Source organism: Populus euphratica, unplaced genomic scaffold (genome assembly GCF_000495115.2).
Source record: "Populus euphratica unplaced genomic scaffold, PopEup_1.0 scaffold5.1, whole genome shotgun sequence".
Taxonomy (NCBI): Eukaryota; Viridiplantae; Streptophyta; class Magnoliopsida; order Malpighiales; family Salicaceae; genus Populus; species Populus euphratica.
In genome coordinates, this window is record NW_011499848.1 from 5,196,816 (window position 1) to 5,221,110 (window position 24,295).

At 30.7% G+C, this 24,295-nt stretch overlaps 3 protein-coding genes and 2 long non-coding RNA genes across 6 annotated transcripts; 2 read left to right on the forward strand and 3 right to left on the reverse strand.

The window, feature by feature from the left end:
* Positions 1-5,131: 5,131 nt before the first annotated feature.
* Positions 5,132-6,085, forward strand: LOC105118535 (uncharacterized). Its single transcript, XM_011016516.1, has one exon. It carries the CDS (start codon positions 5,242-5,244, stop codon positions 5,815-5,817), a length of 576 nt encoding a protein of 191 aa, XP_011014818.1. The 5' UTR covers positions 5,132-5,241; the 3' UTR covers positions 5,818-6,085.
* A 313-nt stretch (positions 6,086-6,398) lies between these two features.
* LOC105118557 (acyl-[acyl-carrier-protein] desaturase, chloroplastic-like) lies at positions 6,399-11,826 on the reverse strand. 2 transcript variants are annotated; one of them, XM_011016538.1, is made up of 4 exons: positions 11,515-11,826; positions 7,972-8,482; positions 6,596-7,165; positions 6,399-6,559 (listed from the first exon to the last, which is right to left on the reverse strand). In XM_011016538.1, the coding sequence occupies exons 1-3, from the start codon at positions 11,634-11,636 to the stop codon at positions 6,605-6,607; spliced, it is 1,194 nt and encodes a 397-aa protein (XP_011014840.1). In that variant the 5' UTR covers positions 11,637-11,826; the 3' UTR covers positions 6,399-6,559; positions 6,596-6,604. The 2 variants fall into 2 exon arrangements, with proteins under 2 accessions (XP_011014840.1, XP_011014833.1); XM_011016531.1 differs by having other exon boundaries at positions 6,399-7,165.
* Positions 8,489-9,604, forward strand: LOC105118550 (uncharacterized). The gene is made up of 2 exons (XR_840974.1): positions 8,489-9,085; positions 9,150-9,604. It is a non-coding gene; the product is annotated as an uncharacterized LOC105118550 (long non-coding RNA).
* LOC105118543 (uncharacterized) lies at positions 10,585-11,153 on the reverse strand. The gene is made up of 2 exons (XR_840970.1): positions 10,715-11,153; positions 10,585-10,627 (listed from the first exon to the last, which is right to left on the reverse strand). It is a non-coding gene; the product is annotated as an uncharacterized LOC105118543 (long non-coding RNA).
* A 6,423-nt stretch (positions 11,827-18,249) lies between the features above and the next one.
* LOC105118573 (acyl-[acyl-carrier-protein] desaturase 5, chloroplastic-like) lies at positions 18,250-24,244 on the reverse strand. The gene is made up of 3 exons (XM_011016547.1): positions 24,063-24,244; positions 19,096-19,603; positions 18,250-18,964 (listed from the first exon to the last, which is right to left on the reverse strand). Exons 1-3 carry the CDS (start codon positions 24,155-24,157, stop codon positions 18,404-18,406), a joined length of 1,164 nt encoding a protein of 387 aa, XP_011014849.1. The 5' UTR covers positions 24,158-24,244; the 3' UTR covers positions 18,250-18,403.
* Positions 24,245-24,295: the final 51 nt, after the last annotated feature.

A 24,295-nucleotide genomic window follows, 5' to 3' on the forward strand; every position in this document is an offset into this window, starting at 1 on the left:
CCTCATGTAGAGGGAGAACACGGAAAGTGATGTAAATATAAATTCATACTCCATATCCTGAATTGTTTGAAGTATAAATGATGTTCATTTTTTTCACGTAACAGAGTGTGTTTGGTTATACGACATTGATTGAGTTTTGAAGATATCATAAAAAATTATATTTGGTTAAAATATTAATTAATATTTTTAAAACACATAACTCGTTTAAAAATGAAATAAAAACTCAGTTTTAAAAATAATATCTTTTATTAGCTTCTTGAGAGTTTTAACTTTGTTTTTTTTTTTTAATTAGTAACACGCGTTATCAGCTAGAGATAAATAATTGCTACGGACAAAAAAAAATTAAAATAACCCCTAGTTTTTATTATATATCTATCTAGAGTGCTACACGTATCTCTTAAAATTCTTTTCATTAAATTTGTTTGAAACATTAATTCATCTTTCTTTTTGGTTTGGAAATCATATTTTTGTTAAAGAATCCATCAATTGTGTCGCCCCTAATACTAATACTGTGATGATCTTAAAAAAAAATTAAAAAAAAATTCTAGCATTTTATTCTTTAATAAAAAAATATCTATTTAAAAAATCACTATCTAGTATGATAATTACGAGACCCTAACTCGTCAGTAAATATTTTGTGGTATGAGATTGATTACGTAAAAAAGAGAATATTATTATCTATTAAATGTCTTGCCTGAAATAGACTACATTGCTGATTTTGTCATAAATTGCTAATGTTTTGTTAGTTTACGCTACAACGGTCTGCGTGTAATATTTCTGACCCCGACGACAGTGAATATTTAACCATAAATATTTTTAATTCTGGCATGATAAATATCACGTAACTATAAAAATAAAATAAATTTAAATCAGTATGTTTTATTCTTGACTTTGACATCAGTGAATAAATCAATAAATTTATTTTATTTTATTTTTACATGCACATTTCTTATTTTTATGTAACTAAATAAAATACAATAAAATAAACTTGAATAGATATTTTTATTCTGACTCCGTCACCAAAGAATAAAAATAATAAATTCATATCTTTTTATATACATACACAAATCTTTGTTTTTTTATATTTTTTGGTTGGGCTAGGCTCATATCAGCAAAAAATTGTTTGGACCGGGCCTAGCCCATGTGGGCTGGGCAAAAGAAGAAGAAGCACGCGTCTTCACGCGTGCATGAGGAGTGTGAAGGTAATTAAATTACCTTCACACTGCATTTGAAACTTTTACTGAATGCGGAGAATGGAAACTTACCTGTGTAGCCAAGGACGGCGCCGAAGACAAGGGCGCGGTGGCTGTTTTCTTTTGTTTCCCAGTGTGGCTCCACTGTCTTTTGGGTTGTTCTTTGTCTGCAGGAACGAAATGGTTACCCCTCTGTTTTTCTTTCCTTCTCTTCTCTGTCCCTTTGCCTTTTTTTTATTTGCTCTGTTTTTGCACTGCCTTTTATGCCCTGTTTTCCTCTGTTTTTCTCCTTTATTTTTGTGTTTTTCTTGTTCTGTCGCCTCTGTTTTCGGAGGCTGTTATTGAAGAAAGATGAAGTCGGTGGTGATGTGGAGGTTTGGTTCTCTATGCGTGGTTGTTTTCTCTTGTTTCCCGGCGTGGCTCCACTATCTTCGTTCCTGCTGCCTTTCCTCTCTCTCTCTCTCTGGTTCTGGGTCTCTTTTTCTCTCAACTTCCCCAGCTTTTTTTCTTCAATTTTTCTCAGTTTTTCTTCCCCTGTTTCTATTTCGTTTGCTTCTCTCTCTCTCCTGCAGGCCCCCCTTCCTCTTCATGGCCTTCTCTGGCTTTTATAAAGCCAGAGAATGGCTTCGTGCCCCACGATGGTGAGGCACGTTCACTCTGTTTCTTTGAGAAGAAACAGAGTGCAACCTCCTTGCAATTAACCTCCTGGCCCTGGAAACAACAATGTGGGGATAATGGGCAGGAAATGTGGTCCATCCTCGGATTGAATTGCCGCAGATTTCCCTGTTGAATCGGCGGCCTCCGCGCTAAACGGAAGGGATGAAGAACAACGCTTCCAAACGGCGCAGTTTGTATCCCTGAGACTATTTTTCACTCTGGTCCCTAAACGTTTTAAACTTAACAATTGGGATCTAATAATCAATTTCTAATGTGCTTTTGGATTAATTTTAATTGAACCCTTAGTTATAGCACCGTTTACACAACAGTCCTGGATTTTTAAACTATCCAATTTAGTTTTTAGGCTTTACTTTTCTAGCAATTTTCCTTTGAATGAGCTCTAAGCTCTGGCTTTTCTTTAATTAAACCCGTGACTTTTTTAATGGTTTTATTAATTCAACTAACCCAAGTTTTAATTAAAGTCTTCAACTTATTAATTCTTTAATTATTAACTAAATAATTATTAAATTTAATAATTTCATCCTTAAATTTCAAAATTTGTATTATCTTGACCTTATTCTTAATAATATTCAATTTTTATAATTTATTCAAAAATTAAATTATAACAAGATGATTGTCAAATTCTAGTAAAACTCATTTATCCCCTTCCATCATAACTCCCTCCCTCTTTTGCAATAACACATGTTTAACTTTCTAAAATCCTTCTAGAAACCTCACAATTATCTCATTTTCCTTTTAAGATCCCTTCATTTTAGCTATCATCATAGATAAAAATTATACTAAAACATAACAGATAGTTAAAGGCTATATTAATAATTCAATCTCTAATATTTTAACCCAAAAATTATAAAATTAATATTAGGCAATTCAATCTCTAATATTTTAACTCAAAAACTATAAAATTAATATTAAACGTTTTATTTTTAAAATCACTTTCAAATACAATTTTAACCAAATACTTTTAAACTATTTTTTATTTAATATCAATTTCAATCATAATTTTAATCAAACATATATTTTATCAAATTAATTATAATTAAAAATATTTTTTTAATTATTTTTTTAAACCCCAATCACGAAAATTACTGCAATAGTAGACAAACTCATATAGCATTTGTCAAAAAATTTGCATAATGTATCTCTTTACACATACTATATATAGTATTAACGTTTGATTTTTTGCATAAAGCTTTAATGGTGTCTAAAAATATGATAATAATTATTTTTAAATTTTTTTTGTCTAAATTTTTTTTTAATAATATTTTATTTTTCACTTAAAAATATATTAAAAAAATTTTTATTTTATTTTTTAAAACTTATTTTTGATATTAGCATGTCAAGACAATATGAAAAAAAAAATGAATCAAGGAAAAAATTATAAATAAAATGAAAATTCTTTTCATCAATAGCAAGTCATTTATATTGAGGCCACGTGCTATTTTATAAGTATTCAAAACTAATAAATAAATAAATGATAAAATCAAAATATTTTATAAGGGAGAGATAGAAAACCAGTTTTAAAAGAAGCATCTTGCATTAGCTTTTCAAGAGTTCTTAAAATCCCTTCATTTTAGGACCGTTACAAATGTCAAGAGAAAAATAACCGTTACAAAAAAAAAAAAAACCTTTTAAAATAACTCCTATTTTCTATTATAGATCTATTTGTATTAGTACACGCATCTCTTAAAATTCTTCTCATTAAACTCATTTCAAACACACATGCATCACTTTTTTTTGTTCGTAAATCATATTTTTGTTAAAGAGTCCATCGATTAATTGTTAAATTCTAGTAAAACTTATTCATCCCCTTCTATCATAACTTTCCTCTCTTTACACGCTCTGTAATAACACATTTTTATTTCTCTAGAATCCTCCTTGAAACCTCACAATTACCTCATTCTCCTTTTCAAATCCCTTCATTTTAGCTATTAACATAGATAAAAAAAAAAAAAATTATACTCAAACACACTAGATAGTTGAAGACTGTATTGATAATCCAATCTACAATATTTTAACTCAAAAACCATAAAATTAACATTAGTTATTTTATTTTTAAATTATTTTCAAATACAATTTTAACTAAATACTCTTAAATTATTTTTTATTCAATATCAATTTTATTCATAATTTTAACCAAATATATATTTTATCAAATCAATCATAATTAAAAATATTTTTTAAAAATATTTTGTTAAACCACAATCATAAAAATTACTACAATTCCAAACAAATTTATAAAGCTCTTTTGTGTGCTCGCACTTGTCCAAAAATTTGCATATCCAAAATGTATCTCTTCACGCACACTTTTTTTTTTTTTATATATTTATTTATGCATATATATATATATATATATATATATTTCTTTATTTAGCATATGTTTTCAAGACGGGGTTGCATTGACATTTTATTTTTCACGTGAAGCTTTAATTATGTCTAAAAATATAATAAAAGTTATTTCTAAAATATTTTTTATTTAAAAATATATTAAATAATATTTTTATTGTTAACTTAAAAATATATTAAAATAATTTTTATTTTATTTTTTAAAATTTTTATTTTGATATTAACATGTCAAGACGATGTGAAAAAAATATTTGATCGGCAAAAGAGAAAAATAGAATGAATATCATTTGATTGTAAAATAAAATGAAAAAAAGTTTCTTATAAAAACATTTAACTTGCAAAATAAAAAAAGTTGGTATACTAAAACAAAAAAATAAAATTCATGTACCCCGTCAAGAAAAACTGAAACTTGATATGCCAACATTACAATTTTTCTGCAGAACATGTCCTTGTTTACATGCTTTCTAATCTAAGTTACACTATAAATATTATGTGTATTTTTTTTTAACAACAAATATTATTTTTTAATTAATATAGTGTCCAGCCAGCATTGTGTATCTTAATTAGTTTTAAAAATTTAAAATTTAATAATTATATAATAATTCTAAAATTAATAAAATTAAACTAGTAAACTTTAAAAAAAATAAAAAAATCCCTCAAAGTTAACAGCATATCATTTTTCATTTCCTGCCATGGAAGCGTTCTTGTCCTTTTTTGAAAGTCGTAACGTTAATATTGAATTCCCAAAAACCACCGAGGATCCCACGGGCTATGTGTATACAGCGATTAAAAAGCAAACGGATCCTTTCTGGGGTGGGTGGGGTGGGGTCCCTTGATTCCCCTCTAAACGGTCACATTTCCAAATATGACCGTTGCACCCAGAAAACCCCTCCCTATATTAACTCCCTCTCAAGCCTACACACAAACCAGTCTCTAACAGATCTTCCAGAATCACTTGCAAAAACCACTTGGAAAAAAGCATCAAACTTCAAAACGGTCTCATCAATTCTCAGAAAACAATCAACAAATGGGTGCCAGCATCACTCTAGGCAGCACTAATTCTTCAGTGTCCCAATCCCATTACCACACTCACAGGGTTTTCTTGTTTTGCAACTACATTCTACTTGGAGCAGCCTCTAGCTGCATCTTCTTAACCCTTTCGCTTCGCCTGGTACCTTCAATATGTGGCTTCTTTCTCATTCTCCTTCATGTCTTCACCATTGCTGGGGCAGTTTCAGGATGTGCTGCAGCGTCATCCGGGACTAATAGGTGGTATGCTGCACATATGGTGGCCACAGTGTTGACAGCCATATTTCAAGGGTCAGTATCGGTTTTGATTTTTACTAGATCTGGGGATTTCCTAGGGAACTTGAAGTCATATGTGAGGGAGGAGGATGGTGAGGTCATATTGAAGCTTGCTGGTGGGTTGTGTGTGGTGATCTTTTGCTTGGAGTGGGTCGTGCTGACTCTTGCATTTTTCTTGAAGTACTATGCTTATGTGGAAGGTGATGCTAATAATGGTGGCGATATTGCTATGAGGAGGAGTGCTAAGGTGCAGCAAGACGAGGACTTGAAAGATTGGCCATGGCCATTCCAAGTTTAATTAATTTGGGTCTGGATTTGCTGGATGGTTTGTTCAAGTACTATGTTCGTGGTGCTGCTGCCACAAAATTCTTTATTTGTTCATTCAATTATACAAGTATCATCTTTTTGGATATTGTTTAAATTGGCTTTTTATGGATATATACATATAATGGATTGTGCTTAAATTCATTTGTTTGTACCACTGGTTGATGGAACGATGTTATCACGGGTGCTGTAAATCTGAATTTTCACTCTTTTACTAATAAAAATCTGAACTCTTTTATTAACTGTTTTTTGTTCTTCCAAGCGTTTCCGGGAGTTATTTAAAGAAATTATTTATCCATGTTTGGAATTCCCAGATAAGCTTCTGGGGGCAAAACACGAGCAAGGCCTCTTTTGAATCACGAGCAAGAATGAAAATACCCAAAAAGCTACCTTGATCCATCATGGGATTAAAAAAATCACACTAAAAGCTTGCACTCAAGATTCTATAGATAAAAAGATGAAAACACCCAAAACATGAGCAAGAATGATAAAAAGAGATGTTCATATTTAAGCCAAAGATTTTGCCAACAGTTCCTATATATATATATATATATGTAGCTTACCCTCGATAACAGGAAACTACTGTTAACCGATGCAAGAAAACATGTATCTACAATGCTTTCACCGTGCAGCATCAGTACCAACTTATCACTCCACACCAGAGTCCATCAAAACAGAGCTAAACCTGAGAGGCACTTGCCGTGTATTAGTCTTAAATCAATGAGATGAGATGGTGGGTAGCAGAGAGTAGTTCTATGAGCTCAGAGCTTCAATTCTCTACCAAAAACCCAGCTGAATGGCGCGGAGGATGCTTGCTTGACCCTACCCTGAGCTCTCTCCTCCAGCCTTCTAATTCTTGGAGGCAATCCACATACAAAATCCTGTGCTTTACGTCCCTCACCAGAAAGCCCGGTCAGCTTCTCTACTTTCCATCGCCCTACAAGAAATTCCAGAATATCTGCGTAGTCCTTGGCAGTGTAGACCCCGATCCGCTGGGCAACAGCTGAGTAATTCTCAAAAAGGTTATCATCCTCACCATCAAACATCAAGTGAGCTGGCATTGAGATCTTTTTCCTCATCATGTCAGCTAACGCCAAGATGGTGGCATCTGGATCAATCTCAAAGAGCTTCTCCACAATCTTGGTGTAAGCAGTTTCGTGGCGTTTCTCATCAGCGGCAATGATGCCACATATCTGTGCCAGTTTCATATCCCCATGCTCCTTCGCTAGTCTAGCTGTGTTCCCATGTGAGATGAATGTAGCACGCTCTTGAAATGAAGTGTAAATGAAACCAAGGTAGGGGTTGTTTTCTGTTTTAGGATCCTGAAAAGCAAAATAATACATTTTCTTAAAGTACTGCGTTAAAAGACAAAATGACATATTTCGGAAGGTAAACCCTAGATCAAGGTACTAGCAATGCAGATCATCATATCCTTTAAGAAATTGGTATTTAGAAATGCTGGGGATCCTGGCAGGAGATTTAATCAATCTAATCACTGTCATTCCACAAAAATAGCCACTGCTCATCCATACTGAACAGGCGCATATGACTACCTATCCAAGCCGAGACATCTATGCAAAGGCAAACGGAAGTTTTTTTCATCAAAGTGTTGTAAGATCTAACCTAAATGCCATTTAATTTGATATTCATACCAGCTAAAACAAATAAATCCAAAAACAATGAGTAATCCAGGCATCTGCACCAGAAACAGTAACCAAACTCAATTTAAAGAGTCTAGACAACCAAACAAATTCTTATTATCATTAAAACTGCAGTTGTGTATGGATTATTTCCAGTAACTGGGCAATATGGAAAACAATAATATGATCCAGTTGCCATGTAAAAACTCTCAGCTATTTGAACGACAGAAAATTGACACAAACTATGAAGATTTTATGATGCCCTCACCCTCCTCTTTTCGAATGAAAAGGAGGAAGTAAGTTTGGGTTCACAATGCAAGTGAATTTGTCAAAATAAAATCCACGTGGTGATTGGCTATGGTTGTGTGTGGGCGTGCAAACTGTCACAAGTTTGCACAATTCACAGTGCTGGAAAAATAAATAAGGGATCTCACCATTCACAAGTTTGCACAATTCACAGTGCAAGATAAATAAATAAGGGATCTCACCATTCCTGACCCAATAAGATACTGAATTGTTTTCTCAATATGCTTCATGTCTACTCTTCCAGAGAGGTAAAGATACTTGTTGAGAAGGTCACCATGTCTATTTTCTTCAGCTGTCCATGCCCTTGTCCAAATTGCCCAAGGAGTAAGGCTTGCACCAGTCTCATCCCTAATACCACCATCAAGGGTGTTAAGCATTGTCTGGTAAGTTGGGAGGGCTTCCTCAGTAATCATATCTCCAACCAGCACAACAAAATAGTCATCAGGGAGTTCCCTTGCTCTTTCCCTCAATTCCTTAACTTGCTCATAAAATCCATCTGACTCGGGTTCTGGAAGGAAATCTTGTGGCTGCCAACAACTCTCAACAGGTTTTAGGAGCACTAAGAGGTTCTCCTCTGCCCAATTTTCCATGGATTTGAAAATCTCCAGCTTTTGCGGAGGCATGGAATGGGTCACTTGAACATGTACCTCTTGTGGAGGACAATTAGGCTTCTTCTTTAGATTCTGAACCTCTCTACAATCAGTAAAAAATAAAGTTACAAAAACTAAAATTGTGGACAAGATTAACTGTCCTCTGTAATGCTACACAGATATCGTGAGATCAATCCAGCCATTTCTAATCTGTAGATAGCATGAAAAATTTGGCGTAGTAACAAGTATCCAATTTTTGTGTCCTGAGGGTCATCCCGCACTTGATTGCATAAGAATTGGGTTAGGGTGTAAATTTTGACATGGTGCATGTACACAGAAAGTATTTCCTTTGGCTGCAAATATTTCCATTTACCATGTTTTCCTAGGTGAGCCAAACATGGAAAAATGTGAAAAATGTTTACCAAAGCATATCTTACATGAAACAAATATAGCCTTAATTGCACATTGCAGTATAGGGCATGCTTGACAACTAATGATGCCCAGCGCACCACCTTTAAAATATAGGTACACAAGCAATTGTTTCTAATACATTGATAAGTGACAAATATTCTCTTTAAGATAAGTCAAGATTATTAAATATTTTCGAAAGAAATATCTCCCAGAAAATGAAAACTTGAGGAAAACTGTGAATATTCATACATGAAAGACCATAGAGCATCTCACATAGAACAGCCCATTGGAACACATGCATACGAGGAAAACTATGAATATTCATACATGAAAGACCATAGAACAGCCCATTGGAACACATGCATATAATGGGGGTGGGAGAGGGGAGCGAATGAATATTAAATGAAACTGAAAATTTATATAGCTGAAATAGTGTGGGGTTTTGTGTAGGTGCAGCAGCAAGTTAAACAGTGCAGAGCAGTGGGTTTTTGGGTTGTTCGGCAGGGAATTTTTAGCTGGCAATGTAGCAAAGGGACGGAGGAAGGGAGTGGCTTGTTTTTTTCATTTAAGGAAAAAGGTATACACAGAAGAAACAAAACCAAACTCGACCAACTACCACAATATTGAGAGACAATTAAAGTAAAAAAATCCAACCACCCAAATCCGTGGAAGTATAGCCCAAACACAAAATGCATACAGCCATATTCAATCAAAGAAAAAAGGTAAACGAGAAAAAAGATACAAATTCCATGTCAAGAGCATTAACAATCTTTAGAAATAAAATCCTTCGCACAAAATAAACCAATGCAGAAAACAAAGGATTAAAAAAAGCATTTTTTGCAAATTGTATGCAGAATATGGTGGAAACTGAAAAATCAAATCCATTAGAAGCATTTATTCAATTATTTCAACATTTGTTTCCACAGAAACTGATAAACTAAAAAAACCATATCATATTTTAAATATTTTCTTACAATACAGACTATATAATTACAAAATAAATTAAAAAACCAAAGCATTGTATTTTTGTTTGCCTTTCTTGGTAGTTCCATCTATATTTTGGTTTGATATGGTTAGTTCAATTTTTATGATTAAAGAACTGAGATTTTGGTTTGGATTAGACATTAACCAACCAATGACGAAATGGGAAGACTGAATGCTCACCCCCTAGATATTACATGAGATAAGCTATACCCTGAATTCCGATCTCCAGATCATGTTGTATGAAAAGATATGGAATTTGCGTACTAACAAATAAGAGCTATTTGTTCATAACATAATTAATCCAACTAAATCAAAGCATCCACTATAAAAGATGCAGCATAAAATCCGAAAACAGGTTAAGCCAAGCATAGAGTTACTCATTCCCATCAAAGAAGGCAAAGCAAATCATGAGAAATCAGACTGGCATACATCAATCTCAGTACATATAAACTATTTATAAAACACGATTACAAAACACAACTGGTGTATTGGGGGGGTGGGGGGACAGCAAGCTATTACAACCAAATAGGAAGAAAACAAGGACATATAAGACTATACAGGCACTGAAACCAGTCAACCAACCGGCCTAGTTCGAAGGAATAAGTTACCTCACAAAATCAGACCTAACTCTCGACGAAAGGGCAAAATAAAATAGAATGTACGCCCCCACATGCAGCTCATACGGCACACAAAAAAAATCCCTTTAGAATATTACCGTATGCTACATTATATAATTGTGAAAATGATATTAACCGTACATGATGTCAGAATTTTCTTCTTTTTTAAGTCCCAGAAATAAACCAATATTTCTCTTCTTACATGTCTAGCTGATCTTGAACAAACAATTCCGTGCCTCTAGCTTTAAAAACAATTTTATAAATTATGAGAATCACTGCAAGCATTTTTTTTTTAAGCTGATCTTGAATAAACAATTCCGTGCCTCTAGATTTAAAAACAGTTTTATAAATTATGAGAATCACTGCAAGCATTTTTTTTTTAAAAAAAAAAGGAAAGAAAAAAGAGTACTGTGAAGTAAACTTAGATTCATACCACCTCATAAAAGCATCCTATAATAAAATCAGAGCTCCATGCTGATGCATGCATTCAAGAAATGGAAAAGACTATGTTAACAACATAATCAACCAACCTCATAAAATGAAAAGCAAAAATCAGCTAAAAAAATGTTACGAGGAATTCGGCAAATAAATTTCAAGAACCATGTTTTGATCAAACAGAAATGCAAAAGATTGATTTATAGCAACATGATTGGTTATTATTTATAAGAAATGAACGAATCCACCGACTTGAATAAATCAAAAGGAGGCATACATAAATTAACTGCGGATACGAAATCAAGTTCAAACAACTGTACACAAAGCACAAAACGAGCCCATTTTACAAGATACAGTAATGTATAGGATCCAAAAATATTAATGAAATCACAGGGATCTAAAATGAAATTTTAACAGTGTCAGGCCCATTTATAATAATAATAAAAATAAAAATCAATCTTTGATCAATCAACTCATGAGACCTGTCCAGTTCAAATTAAAGATGAAGAGGTGACAGGGAAATGACAAATTAAGCTCGTTTAGCACGAACTAAAGACAGCCCAGATCAAAAAAAAAAAACGGTCATTTCCAATCATACCCATTCACATCGGCAAAGGGAAAAAATTAAAAAAACCCATGATTCGTTTAATAGAAGAAAATGAGAGAGATGAGGGGGAGAGGGGCTCACTTGGTGGAAATGGAATTCAATGTAGAGGCCATGAGAACTCTATGAGGAGATCTCATAGAGCGAGATTGAGAAGGAAGGTTGTGGATTGATGGGAAGGTTATTTGGTTCAGCCTCAAAGCCATTTTCTCTCTTTCGCTTCCGAAACACCCAGAGAAGAAATGAAAAGAAGAGAGAGAGTTGTGGTGGTTTTGGTTTCTCCGCTCTCTTGTTTTTGTTTATGCAAGCTTCTTGATTTTTTTTCAACGTAAACGCGGAGAGGGAGAGCTAGGGGAAAGCGAGCACCGAGAGAGGGTGGAGAGCGCAAAATGAGAAGGGTGGGAGAGAGACGCGGCATAAAAAAGAAACGGATTTGAAAAGGACCGCTTTCTTTACCTATTTTACTTGTTTGCCATTCCCTTTTCCTTCTTGGAGATTACAAATTGTTAGTTAGCCCGACAGGAGACAAAACCAGGGTGTTGTGAAATTATCGAGGATGCTTGCTTACACGTCACAAATATCATTTTAATTCATACTTTATTGTTTAAACTAGAAATAAATAAATGCTTTCCGAATTATAGATCTTTAATCTTCTACAAGGTGACAAGATGTTACCCTGTTTCTTGGGACTTGAAAAGTAAATTATAAATAAATTTGAATTGTATTTTGTGATGCGTAGAAGATCACTTGTCATGAAATTGAGAGAATAAAAAGAAGAAGGGGGGCTCGCTCTTATACACGTACACACACCATGCGTTTATATCTCTTGATACAATTTTGATTTTAATTATTTAGGTAGTATATGAGATTCATGATAGCGGGTTTTTTTAAGTATTTTTTGTTATCAAAATAATATTTATTTTTTATTTTAAAATTTTATTTTTGCCATCAAAATTATCCAAAATCATAAATATATTAATTCAAAGAAATTAATAATTTTTAAAAATACTTTTAAAACACACAAATAAACACACTTTAATGTGTTTTAGTGCCCATTGCTCAACTTGTTTTTCATCCAAATTTATTTTTTTTAAATAATTATTTTTTAATATTTTTTATCTTTTTGATATATTAATCTCCAAAAAAATTTCAAAAATTTTTAAAAATATATTTTAATTTATTTGAAAGTGAATTTTTTTTTAAAATATATTTTAATTTATTTGAAAGTGAAAAAAAAATTTAAATAATAAAAAAATATTAGTTTTGAAGACCTATTTTAATTGATAAATAGATATAAATTTGACACCATCATCTTCAAATTTGATATAAAGGTTAAGGGAAATGATTTTTCCTGTGAAAATACTCAGTATAGAAGTGAAAAAACTTGATCGAAAATAGATTTGATTTTGGTACACGAGAATTGGCGCGACAGGAATCGTATGTTAATAATTTTAATTAATTAACGATCAAAATAGACGTGTTTAGCATAAACTCAGGGTTTTGTTTGTTGGAAAATAGAAACGATGAGCGGGGATAGACGTTAAGTGAAGGATGAAGAGTGTTTTTTTTTTTTTTTCATGGTGGATGAAAAAGAGAGAGTTTAATATCACTTAATCACTGTAATTAATAAAGCTGATAGTAAATCGACGTCGTAATTTAATAGTTCATAGATTGATGTAATCTTCCTGTATCTAGTTATTTTTTATTTTTCGAAAATATATTTTTTCTATTCAAATTCTCCTTGTTCACCTATCTTTTATAAACGTTTGTTTATTTGTATCTAGTTATTTTTTATTTTTTGAAAATATATTTTTTTTATTCAAATTCTCCTTTTCACCTATTCACCTATCTTTTATAAACGTTTGTTTATTTTTGTTTTTTAAAAAGATAAATTTTTTATTTTTTAATAATTTTAAAGTGTTCTTTTTAAAAAGGTTAATTTTTTAATTTTTTATTTTTTAATGATTTTAAAGTATTGATATAAAAATAATTTTTAAAAAATAATTATTACTATACTCTCATATATATCATCTAATTATCATAAACATATATTATTTTTCATGTGTTTACGGTGAGGGGTTTAGAACGAGAAGGAAATTCAAATGTGGAAATTTTTGTAATTTTAAAGTATTTGTTTGTTTAGTGTTATAATTTGTATTTTGAATATATTTCAGATTTTTTTTTGTTTTTTAAAATATCCAATTAATATTTTTAAATAATTGTATATATAATTTCAATTAAAAAATAGTTTTTAATAAAAAAAAGACTGCACGCATGTATCCCTTGGCGTGATCTCTAACAGCTTGCTCAAGGTCGTCCCCGCCGTTGACACCTCCCACGCCTCCTATGTCGTTGCTTCGCAGGCTTTGACGATGACAACCTTCATTGTTTGTTTTGGTTATCAACACGTGGCGAGAGAGTTCGTGCTTGAGTTGCCATAGCAGGACCCGCCGGAAAATGCCAATATGAACGGAAGAAACCTGCTCGCTGTCATTTCCCAAGGCTACATCAAGTTCTAATCTTGTAATTATAACGTGATTTAATCATAAAAAAACTAGAGATGCACCAGAAAATATGTTTTTCATAAAAAATTGTATATTAAAAAAAAGAATGTTACTCCTTTAAAAAGTTTTTCATTATATATATATATATATAAGAAAAGGACATATTAAATTAAAAAAAATAAAAGTACAAGTTGGATATTTACAAGTCTAGTACTATTCATTCACTGGACTTGGTATTCTCAAATATCCTTAAACCAGAGCTATTTATTTCATGCGACGTGTGTGGAGTTTCATATTTTTTTTTAAAAAAAATTATTACACTTGATTTGTAAAGATTTCTTTTCATATAATATTTAATTTGGCGTGGATTATCTCTCCATCTGTGGCGTCTAGAGTTTTTACAAGTTTTCATTTAATAGCTTTGTTAATCATGTATTAAAAAAATAATATAAATTATATTTTTTTTCAAGATTTTATTAAAAAATTTAAATTATTAAATTAAATTAGTTATTTAATATAATGTTAGAATATTAATAACATTTGAATCTTATAATCTATATTTTATAGATAACAACAATATTTTTTATTTTGTTTTTTATTCAATATACATAATCTCATTTCCTTGCTATGTTTTATTATTATTTATATGCGTATAATTTGTTTGATGCATAACAGGTATTCCGAAGATATTGGATCGGTTTCCACTTCTTCTTTTTTGTTGTTATCCCTTTTACCTGAACACCCAACAAGCTTAGATATTTGAACATAAATAAAACCGAGAATGAATATATGGTACAACCAATCCTTTATTTAGTTTTTATTATTAATGTAAATATACGCATATATGTATCTTAATTAATTTTATAAATTTGAATATACGCATATATGTATCTTAATTAAATTTTAAAATTTTAAAATTAATAATTATGTAATATATAAGCATATAATCATCCTAATATTTATGAGATTTAAACTATTAATTTATTTTTTAAAAATAAATTTAAAATCTAATTAATTGAGCTATTAATAAATTTTTTATTCTTGATCTCTAAGTAAATCAATCAAAATTTCCATACTATCTTAATATTAATTAATATCAAGTGGAGGCTTTTTTTGTTTAATTTATTCTGTCAAAATTCGTCGTTTGGTATCCACACCCACAAGAAAGAAAGAAATTTCATGTTGGGTTGAGTTTCTTATAGACAAAACATCCGAGGCGGGAGTCAAGTGAATGAATCACAAGAAGCTGTGGAACTTATTTACAGAATATGGAGAGATGTTGGGTTCAATTTCTTATTAAGTTTCGAAATTTCAAATACTCATGCATGCCCGTCCATGAAAAGCAAGTAATTCCATTCATGAAAAACACAGGGCCAGCAAGAGACAAAAAGCAATGCCATTCCTCACAAGATCTAAGTACCACAAGAGCGAAGATCCTCCTGGTCGACGCCACTATAATTTTTTTTTCTCTTCTCCCTTCTGAAAACACGAGCTCAATGAAAGTTCATGAGCACCGAGCTTCACTTTCCACTGCTATAATCTCACATGTACCAGGCCATTTCAAATATAAACGAAACGAGGCATTTATTATATGCTGAAGGAGCTTATACCAGTACATGGTAGTGTATTTATTACTGATGCATCGTATATCATAGATTCATGATAAAAATATACAAAAAATACATGAATGGCTGTAATTCATCAACTGACTTCGTGAGGTCTGCTAAGAGCTAATGAATGGCTGTAATTTATCAACTCATACTTGATTTTTTAAAGATATATAAAACAGCACAGTTCGATACAATCGATGGCCTGATGGCGAGGTATTTGACCAAAACATCGACAGCTCATGCATGGCTGAAATTTTCTTCGTGGCAGAGAATTCAATGGCTTTGTCTTTTTGTCAACCATCATCATATACTTTCTATTAAATTACAAGCTACTTTTTCCAGCAACTCTACCATCGAACAGCATGGGGCTTGGTGACGGATCGGGATAGGGGTGCAGATATTTCTTAATGGCACGAGCCCGGCTATGGTTTCAAGAAACACGGCCTTCGAAATTGATGGTCATAGGAAAAGCAAGTGGAAAAAACAAAGGATTGGGTTCTTTTTTTTCATTTGACTTTAAGATGAAATTAATCGAATGCAGATCTGAAACATAAGGGGGCGAGGTTTAGGGTGACTTGTATAATCATGTGAGGTGAGATGGAGTTTTGCAGAGAATGGAGAGAAGATGTGGAGAGCGAGACCACAATGCCTAGCGAGATTATTAAAAAAATGTAAGAGTTTGGTCTCTAGGGTATCTTGAGGATATTTCGACGGAGTTTTCAACATATTTTAATATATTAATATTTAAACACTTATTATTTTAATTTATTTTGGAGTCTCTTCCATTAGTCAGAAGTATCATATTTGAAAAAATCAAAAATATAATTCTTGGTTAATTAAATATTAAATAATATAATAAACAACATAAAAACAATTTTTAATGCTAAAAGATAAAAATAATAAAAAGAATAATTATATCTAAAAAAATTACTGAGAATGAATAGATATCAAATGACCAAGGATCAACATGGAATAAAAGTAAAATGAAATTAAATATAGATGGATATAATTAAAAAATAAATTTAATTAAAAATAAAATAAATAACAATTAAATAAATAATAACCGATTATAATATGTAAAAATCTAGGTACAGAAAGAAAAAAAATTAATCAACACTAAACCTGGGATCATAACACCACTAGCGCTATCATTCAAAGGAAAAATTACCAAAACAAATTTAACTATATTTCAAAAAACTTTTTGTTTACCTTTAAAAATTATTGCACCAACCACCTAAAAGTGTTGAAGCATATGATATGTTGGCATTTGCCATGCATGCATAATTTATTTTTTATTGATATTTTATATTTAATGAAATATTAAATTGTATCTAAGTTAACATAAATATAATAAAAAAGAACATAAGAAAAGATGAAATAATTCCAAGATGACAATTTATAACTTATGAAATAATTCCTAGGTGACAATTTATAACTTTTTTGTTTTTAATGTTATTTAAGACTAAAATACATTAGCATAACATCTTGCTAATTTTTTTTTAAAAAAGTATTTTAGTAATTTTATTACTTTAAAAAAAAAAACCAAAGAGACGAAGTTGTCTGCGGACAACCGCAGAATAACTAATGGCACATTGATTTTTTTTTTTTTTTCACGAGAGATCAAATGGCAATTACACTATAACGGTGAATTTTTTCTTCGGTAGAAATTGCCACGTCCTCTTGTTGTCAACTTGTTTTATATTATAATTTTTTCCTCGGCAGCTAAGAAAACAAATCCTTGTACATATTGTGCTGTGTTGGACAGGCGGGAAAAGTTTGATCAGTAAACGGCGTGAACATGTTTTCCGTTCTTTCTGATGGATCGAGCGCAAAGTCCATAGTTGCTAGTGGGCCTGTATGCAATAAAATGAGTCTAGTCCAGAAGGGGCCCGGTTGCTTCATATTTTTCATGTCCGGTCTGGTTTTCCAATCCACAACCCTATGCCTCTGCTTTGTACTCGACGGTGGTACGTGTTTGAAAATATAATAATGATTGTATTTTTAAAGTATTTTTTATTTAAAAATATATAAAAATAATATTTTTTAGTTTTTAAAATTTATTTTTAATATCAACATATATGAAAATATATAAAAAAATAATTTTTTAAAATAAAAAACAAATAAATTTTAATATTATTCAACAAAAGTGCATGTACATGAAACCTGGCTAGCCCCTTGTTACAGCCAATACTATTTACTTTAAGCCTCGCAAATACAATCGTGTCCTTATAATTACAAAACTATAAAATTAAATACTTTTGTCTCGTGAACTATAAAAAATTGAATCTTTAACCCAGCGGTTATAAAATTTTTATAACGTTGTAGTTGATTAATTACAGTTCAATTAATAAATATCTTATTACGGCTAAAGAAATTATAGCTAATAACGTGAAGAGTACGATTAATGGAACTCTGGATGCAAATGTTTTGTGAAAAATACTTTCATTATTTTTATCGAGAATCAATAATACAATTACCATAGAAAACTATTATTAGAATATGTTATTATCACTATCACTATATTCCTCAAACCTCTATAAATTGATATACAAGAGATTATAAAAAATTAATTAATGATCTAATAAAAAAACTATTTAAAGTTCAGATTTGTATTAATTAATTAAAATACAATTCAACTAGGAAATTATTTAAAATTCATATTTAAGTCAGGATTGAAAAAAGGCGTTATTTAATCGATCGAGATCTAAAAGGAAACATGAGAGTATCTGTAATTACGTGATGTCACTTGAGAGGACACTTTATACATATATCATAGATAGACTGCAAACTATACTGAAGATGAGCACTCTTTGACGACTGATAGGTGGAAGCTACCATTCCCCACACACGGCACTGAACTCAAACTCTGACTTCTCTACCATGAATCCAGCTAAAAGGAATGGTTGATGCTTGCTTTGCCCTTTCTTGAGCTCTCTCTTGTAACCTTCTAATCTTTGAAGGCAATCTACACACAAAATCTTGAGCCCTGCGTCCTTCACTAGACAAACCTGTCAATCCCGCTACATTCCATCTTCCCACCAAAAATTCTAAATTATCGGCATAGTCCTTGGCAGTATAGACCCCAAGATTCTGGGCAACAGCTGAGAAGTTCTCGAAAAGGTTATCATCCTGACCATCGTACATCAAGAGGGCTGGCATAGCGATTTTTTTCCTCATCATGTCGGCTAAGGCCAGAATAGTAGTATCTGGGTCAATCTCAAACAACTTCTCCGCAATCATGGTGTATGCAATTTCATGGCGCTTTTCATCTGCAGCAATGGTGCCGCATATTTGTGCTAGCTTCGCATCCCCATATCTCTTGGCTAGTCTAGCTGTGTTGCCATGAGAGATGAATGTTGCCCTCTCTTGGAATGATGTGTAAATGAAGCAGTTGTACGGGTTGTTCTCAAATTTGAAATCCTATAAGAAACACAGACAAAAAGAAGAGATTCAATTATTGAATACTAGTTGTGCACATGCACGTTCCAGTGTCCTTGATGACAACTAGCATGGAAAAAAACAAGGATATTTAAATCAATGGACAACGTTACCATTCCACACCCTATCAAATACTGGATTGTCTTCTCAATCTGTCTCATGTCCACTCGTCCAGATAGGTAAAGATACTTGTTGAGAAGGTCACCATGCCTGTTCTCTTCAGCAGTCCATCCTCTATTCCAAACTGCCCAAGGAGATAGTGATGCACCAGTCTCGTCCCTGACTCCATCCAGCGTGTTAAGTGTTGTCTGGTACGTTGGAAGTGCTTCTTCTGTGATCATATCTCCCACCAAAGCAACAAAGTAGTCATCAGGAAGTTCTTTTGATCTTTCCCTCAATTCCTTCACTTGTTCATAGAATCCTTCGGAGTCAGCTTGTGGCAGGAAATCTTGCGGTTGCCACGATTTCTCAACAGGCTTTAGATGCGTTAAGATGTTCTTCGTAGCCCAACTCTCCATAGACTTGAATATCTCAATCTTTTCTGGTGGCATGGAATGCGTCACTTGAAAATGGACTTCTTTGGCAGGCCGATAGGAGTCCCTCTGTGTACTCTCCGACCCTCTAAAACCAGTGAATAAAATAGACTTAGAATGTGTCGTTTTTGCCTTTGCTTTCCTTTGCTAGAATGCTAGTATACATCATACGATCATAAAATATAATCTGGATAATGTTTAATTTGCAGCTGGACACAAATTATAGATGAACAGCTTCAATTTTTTTGTGCTTCAGTTACAATCTTGAGCCTGTCAAACAGACAGCCATGGTCTAACTATTGAGGCTTAAACAGATAGATTGCTTTAACTCATTAAACAAAATTAAAACTATTATTTTCAGTTAAAAGAAAGAATAATTTTAAATTTTTATTTATTTATATTTTGACTAAGAATCTTAAAGAAAATTTTCATATTTTCATGTATTTTTAATTAAAAAGAAATTCTTAATATTCATAATTTAAAAGAATGTTTTTTAATTTTTGATTTTCCTGAAAAAATTAAAAGAAGTTTTTATTTCTTTTACTATAAATATCATAGATAAATCATTTTTTTAAAATATTCTTTTACTGATAAAATCTTGTTTTTATATTTAGCCTTCTGTTTACACTTACATCTTTTTACTAGTTTTTTTTCTTACAAATTAAATTTTAAATATGTGATGTCTTACAAGTATGTTGTATATTCTAAACGTAAAATCCAGGATAATATATTCAAGAAACATAATAAACTAAAATAATAATAAATAAATAAATCAAATCAAATTGATATATATATATATATATATATATATATATATAGGAATATTATTTAACAATTAATTTCCTATCTAGATGCTTAAGATTATTGACAAATTAATATATATTCGGTCGATCTAATTGAATAAAATAAAAAGGGATTCGTTTGATGCATTAATGTTAAGTTAATGTATAATGGACATATATAGTAAATTAAATAGAAATTATAATGAATAAGCTTTTTTAAAATGACACTCGGTACTTGAACACATGAATCTTAATGTGTTAGTGAGATTAAATATTATCTTTTTTTTGTAATTAGTTTTGATATATATATATATATATTTAATTTTTGTAATTAATTTTGATATTTATGGATATTTTTATGGATATTTAGATAAAATTGAATAATAAATATTTAATTTAATTCAAAATATAATTGTTTTATTAAAAGTCATAATGTTAACAGTTATAATATTTCAAGATTATATAAATCTACTACTACACAAAAAAAAAAATACCAAAAAAAATTATTCAATTTAATTCAAATTATAATTATTTTATTAACATTCATAAATATTTCAAGCCTATATAAACTTACTAGACACACACACAAAAAAAAAAAAAAAAACAAACATATTTTTTTATTATTTCTTCATGATATGAGGGGGTTAGTTTTATCCTTAGATATGTTGTCTCTACATAGACAAATAAACACCTTGAAAGCGTATCCAAACCAAATCTTTAATTGTTTTGATTTCCAAGCACTTTCTTTAAAAATATAAGCTCTCCCTCTATGTACGTTGAAAAAAATAATCTAGCATTCCCTTTCCGGCAACTTGCAAAGTTTTTACATATTCAACATCAGATACCTGAAATGAGTGTTTGCATGCAGTTGGCAAAACAGGTTCTTGTTTCTTTAAAGAGGAAGCTGTGGCATCATTTACTCAGTAATAAACACCTTGAAAGCGTATCCAAACCAAATCTTTAATTGTTTTGATTTCGAAGCACTTTCTTTAAAAAAGATAAGCCCTCCCTCTATGTACGTTGAAAAAAATAATCTAGCATTCCCTTTCCGGCAACTTGCAAAGTTTTTACATATTCAACATCAGATACCTGAAATGAGTGTTTGCATGCAGTTGGCAAAACAGGTTCTTGTTTCTTTAAAGAGGAAGCTGTGGCATCATTTACTCAGTCTGTGTCGACTAAAATTTTAAAACCAAAGACCTCAGTACTGGAGTGTGATATTAATAGACCCTGGCCTTACAGTATCAATATCAGTACTCTACAAGCTGGAACCATGCATGCAACAAGCCAACTGTACCGACATTATTATCTAAATGTCTGTGGTGTTTTTGGGTGGCAAGGGCCACTGCATTAAAAATCCATAAACAGCAGTCTGCAACTGGGTTTTTAAGGTGTCCCAGCTCCCAACTCACAGGCATGCAGTTGATCAGTTGAGCCAGTCTCTCTAATTTTTTTTAAAAAATATATAATTGCTAGCGCCCTTCGAGTTAGAAGGTGGTTGAGTAGCAATTATTCCCTAAGGACCAGGGTCGGTCTCGAGTCTCGACTTCAAGAATTAATCTTCTTCTCTAATGTTAAGGGTTATGTGACTATCAAGGACGCAGCTAGAAATTTTTCTTATCCTAAGCTGTCAAAAAGATATATATAAATTATTTTATGAGATTAATTATTAATTTATATATATATATATATATAAATTTTTCAAGGTAATAATAAAGTTTTAATTCAAAATTAAAATATATAAAATTAAAAAAATAAAAATAAATTACATTATCAAAATTGCACCTTTACATATTTTATGGAATGAAATTCATTAATGATCTAATCCGAATTAATATTTTTAGCAAGCTCTCATTTAATGTAAATTATTATAAAATATATCAAAAACTCATCTTTTATTTTATTACAAAACAAATTTTTAACATGTTTTATTGCTTAAAATACTCTTTTTATAGTGCCAATAAAAACAAATAAAGTCAAAACAAGATGAATCAATTTGCCAATCAAATAATGGTGCTATGATTTATTTATTTTAACTAATCATCGACTTAATTCAGAAATGGTAAGGAGATTTTAAAAGTTCTTATGATATATCATATTAATATAATAATGTTTTATCTGAGATCTCAAATAATACATTTTTTATTCATTAAAATTTTCATGATAAATTTTTTTAGCAAGCTTGCAAATAGCATCAATTTTAAATGATTTAAAGTTGTTCTTAGATTTTAAAGCATAGTTAAGTACAAGACGTTTCATTATCCCATCACTGAATCTAAAATTTAATTATTCATGCTAAAAATTTATTATTGAGTTAAATATATCATAACAATAATAATGTTAGTAAACTGTCACTAGTTTTTGTTATTGATATAAATAACTTGTAGTCTTTTTATATGAAGCATTTATATATGGTGTGTCAATCTCATATTATGTGTAAATAAATTACACACATGCAAGGAGAAAATCAAATCTAGCATATAATTAAATCAATTTTCAATTTCACAAATAGTAGTTCTCTATTTTTTTCAAGAAGATAATATTTTTTTTACCTAATAAAAGATAGACTATTCATATATCTAAACTTAATGAAAAATATTCAATTTTCTTAATGAGGATTTCACTAGTATCTTATTTAGGTTACTTGTTAATAATAATTTTATCTTTCTAATTAATATTTATCTTTTATATTTTATAAGAGAATTTATTATAAAATCTTGTAAATTACTGTATAAAATAATTAATTTTTAATAAATATATTAACAATATTTAGTTAATAGATATCACGAGGAAACTGATTCATTTTTTAAATTTTAACTAAATCAAGATTAATATCTTTAATAACATCGTTCTTTTAATACCATAATATATACCAATTAAAATTTTTTAGTCCGTGTATTGTGAAATCCAAAATAAATTTATATTTTTTAAAATACTAAATATAAAAGGAAAGAATATATTTTTATTTTATTTTTTTGTAAGATATTCTTATTAATTTATTGGATAAAAGATAGATTATTTATATAAAAACTTAATAAAAAAATTCAATATCTTAACTAGGTTTTTACTGAGTTATGCATTTTGGTTATTTACTAAGAATTATTTTACAATTTTAAATAATATTAGATGGGAATATTAATGCTAAATCGGAGTTGTCATGAGAATACATTTAAAAAAATTAATTTAAACCCATTAGAGCACTAAATTTTTTTAAAAAAACTTATTAATGCTAAATCGGAGTTGTCATGAGAATACATTTAAAAAAATTAATTTAAACCCATTAGAGCACTAATTTTTTTTTAAAAAAACTTATTAATTACTGCATTGCATTTATCATGTATAAATTAAAATTTTAAACATTAACTTATTTTTCTACCTAGGCTATCTCAGCCTTCTACATTTCTCCGCCTATGGTGATTATAGATCATGTTCTTTGCTGGCTACATATAATTAACTTTGGAAGAAAAAGCAATTCAAGAAATGAAACAATATAACCAAAACAAAGGTTGACCCATTTAATTTGGAAGGCCATTACATTAATATTTGTAGTGGTCAACAAATATAGTAGGAGTGGATCAGGATGATTTATCCAGATATATATCACGGACATTTAGCCTTAAATAACACCCCAGATAGATGAAGTTTCGTTTTTGTTGAGAAAACTGACAAGTTTAGTATAATCAGAGAGTTGAAGGAAGAAAAATAAAAGGATCAGATAAAGGAAAATAAGGAGGAAGAAGAAGAAGAGAGTAGATAGGAACTCACCTAGTAGGGGAGCACTGCATGGTGGAGGCTGCAAATACTTTGGCAGACTTGAGATTGTGGGACGGCATGGCTACCACGTTCAGCTTGAGAGCCATTTTTTTTTGAGCTTTGCTTATACTGTGTGTCTGGGAAGGAGGAGGAGGAAGAGACGTTGAGGATGGAGTTGGGTGGGGCAGCGTTGGGAGATGCCTTGTACAGAGAGAATTTTGAGCATTTAATTTTTTTTCAGAGAT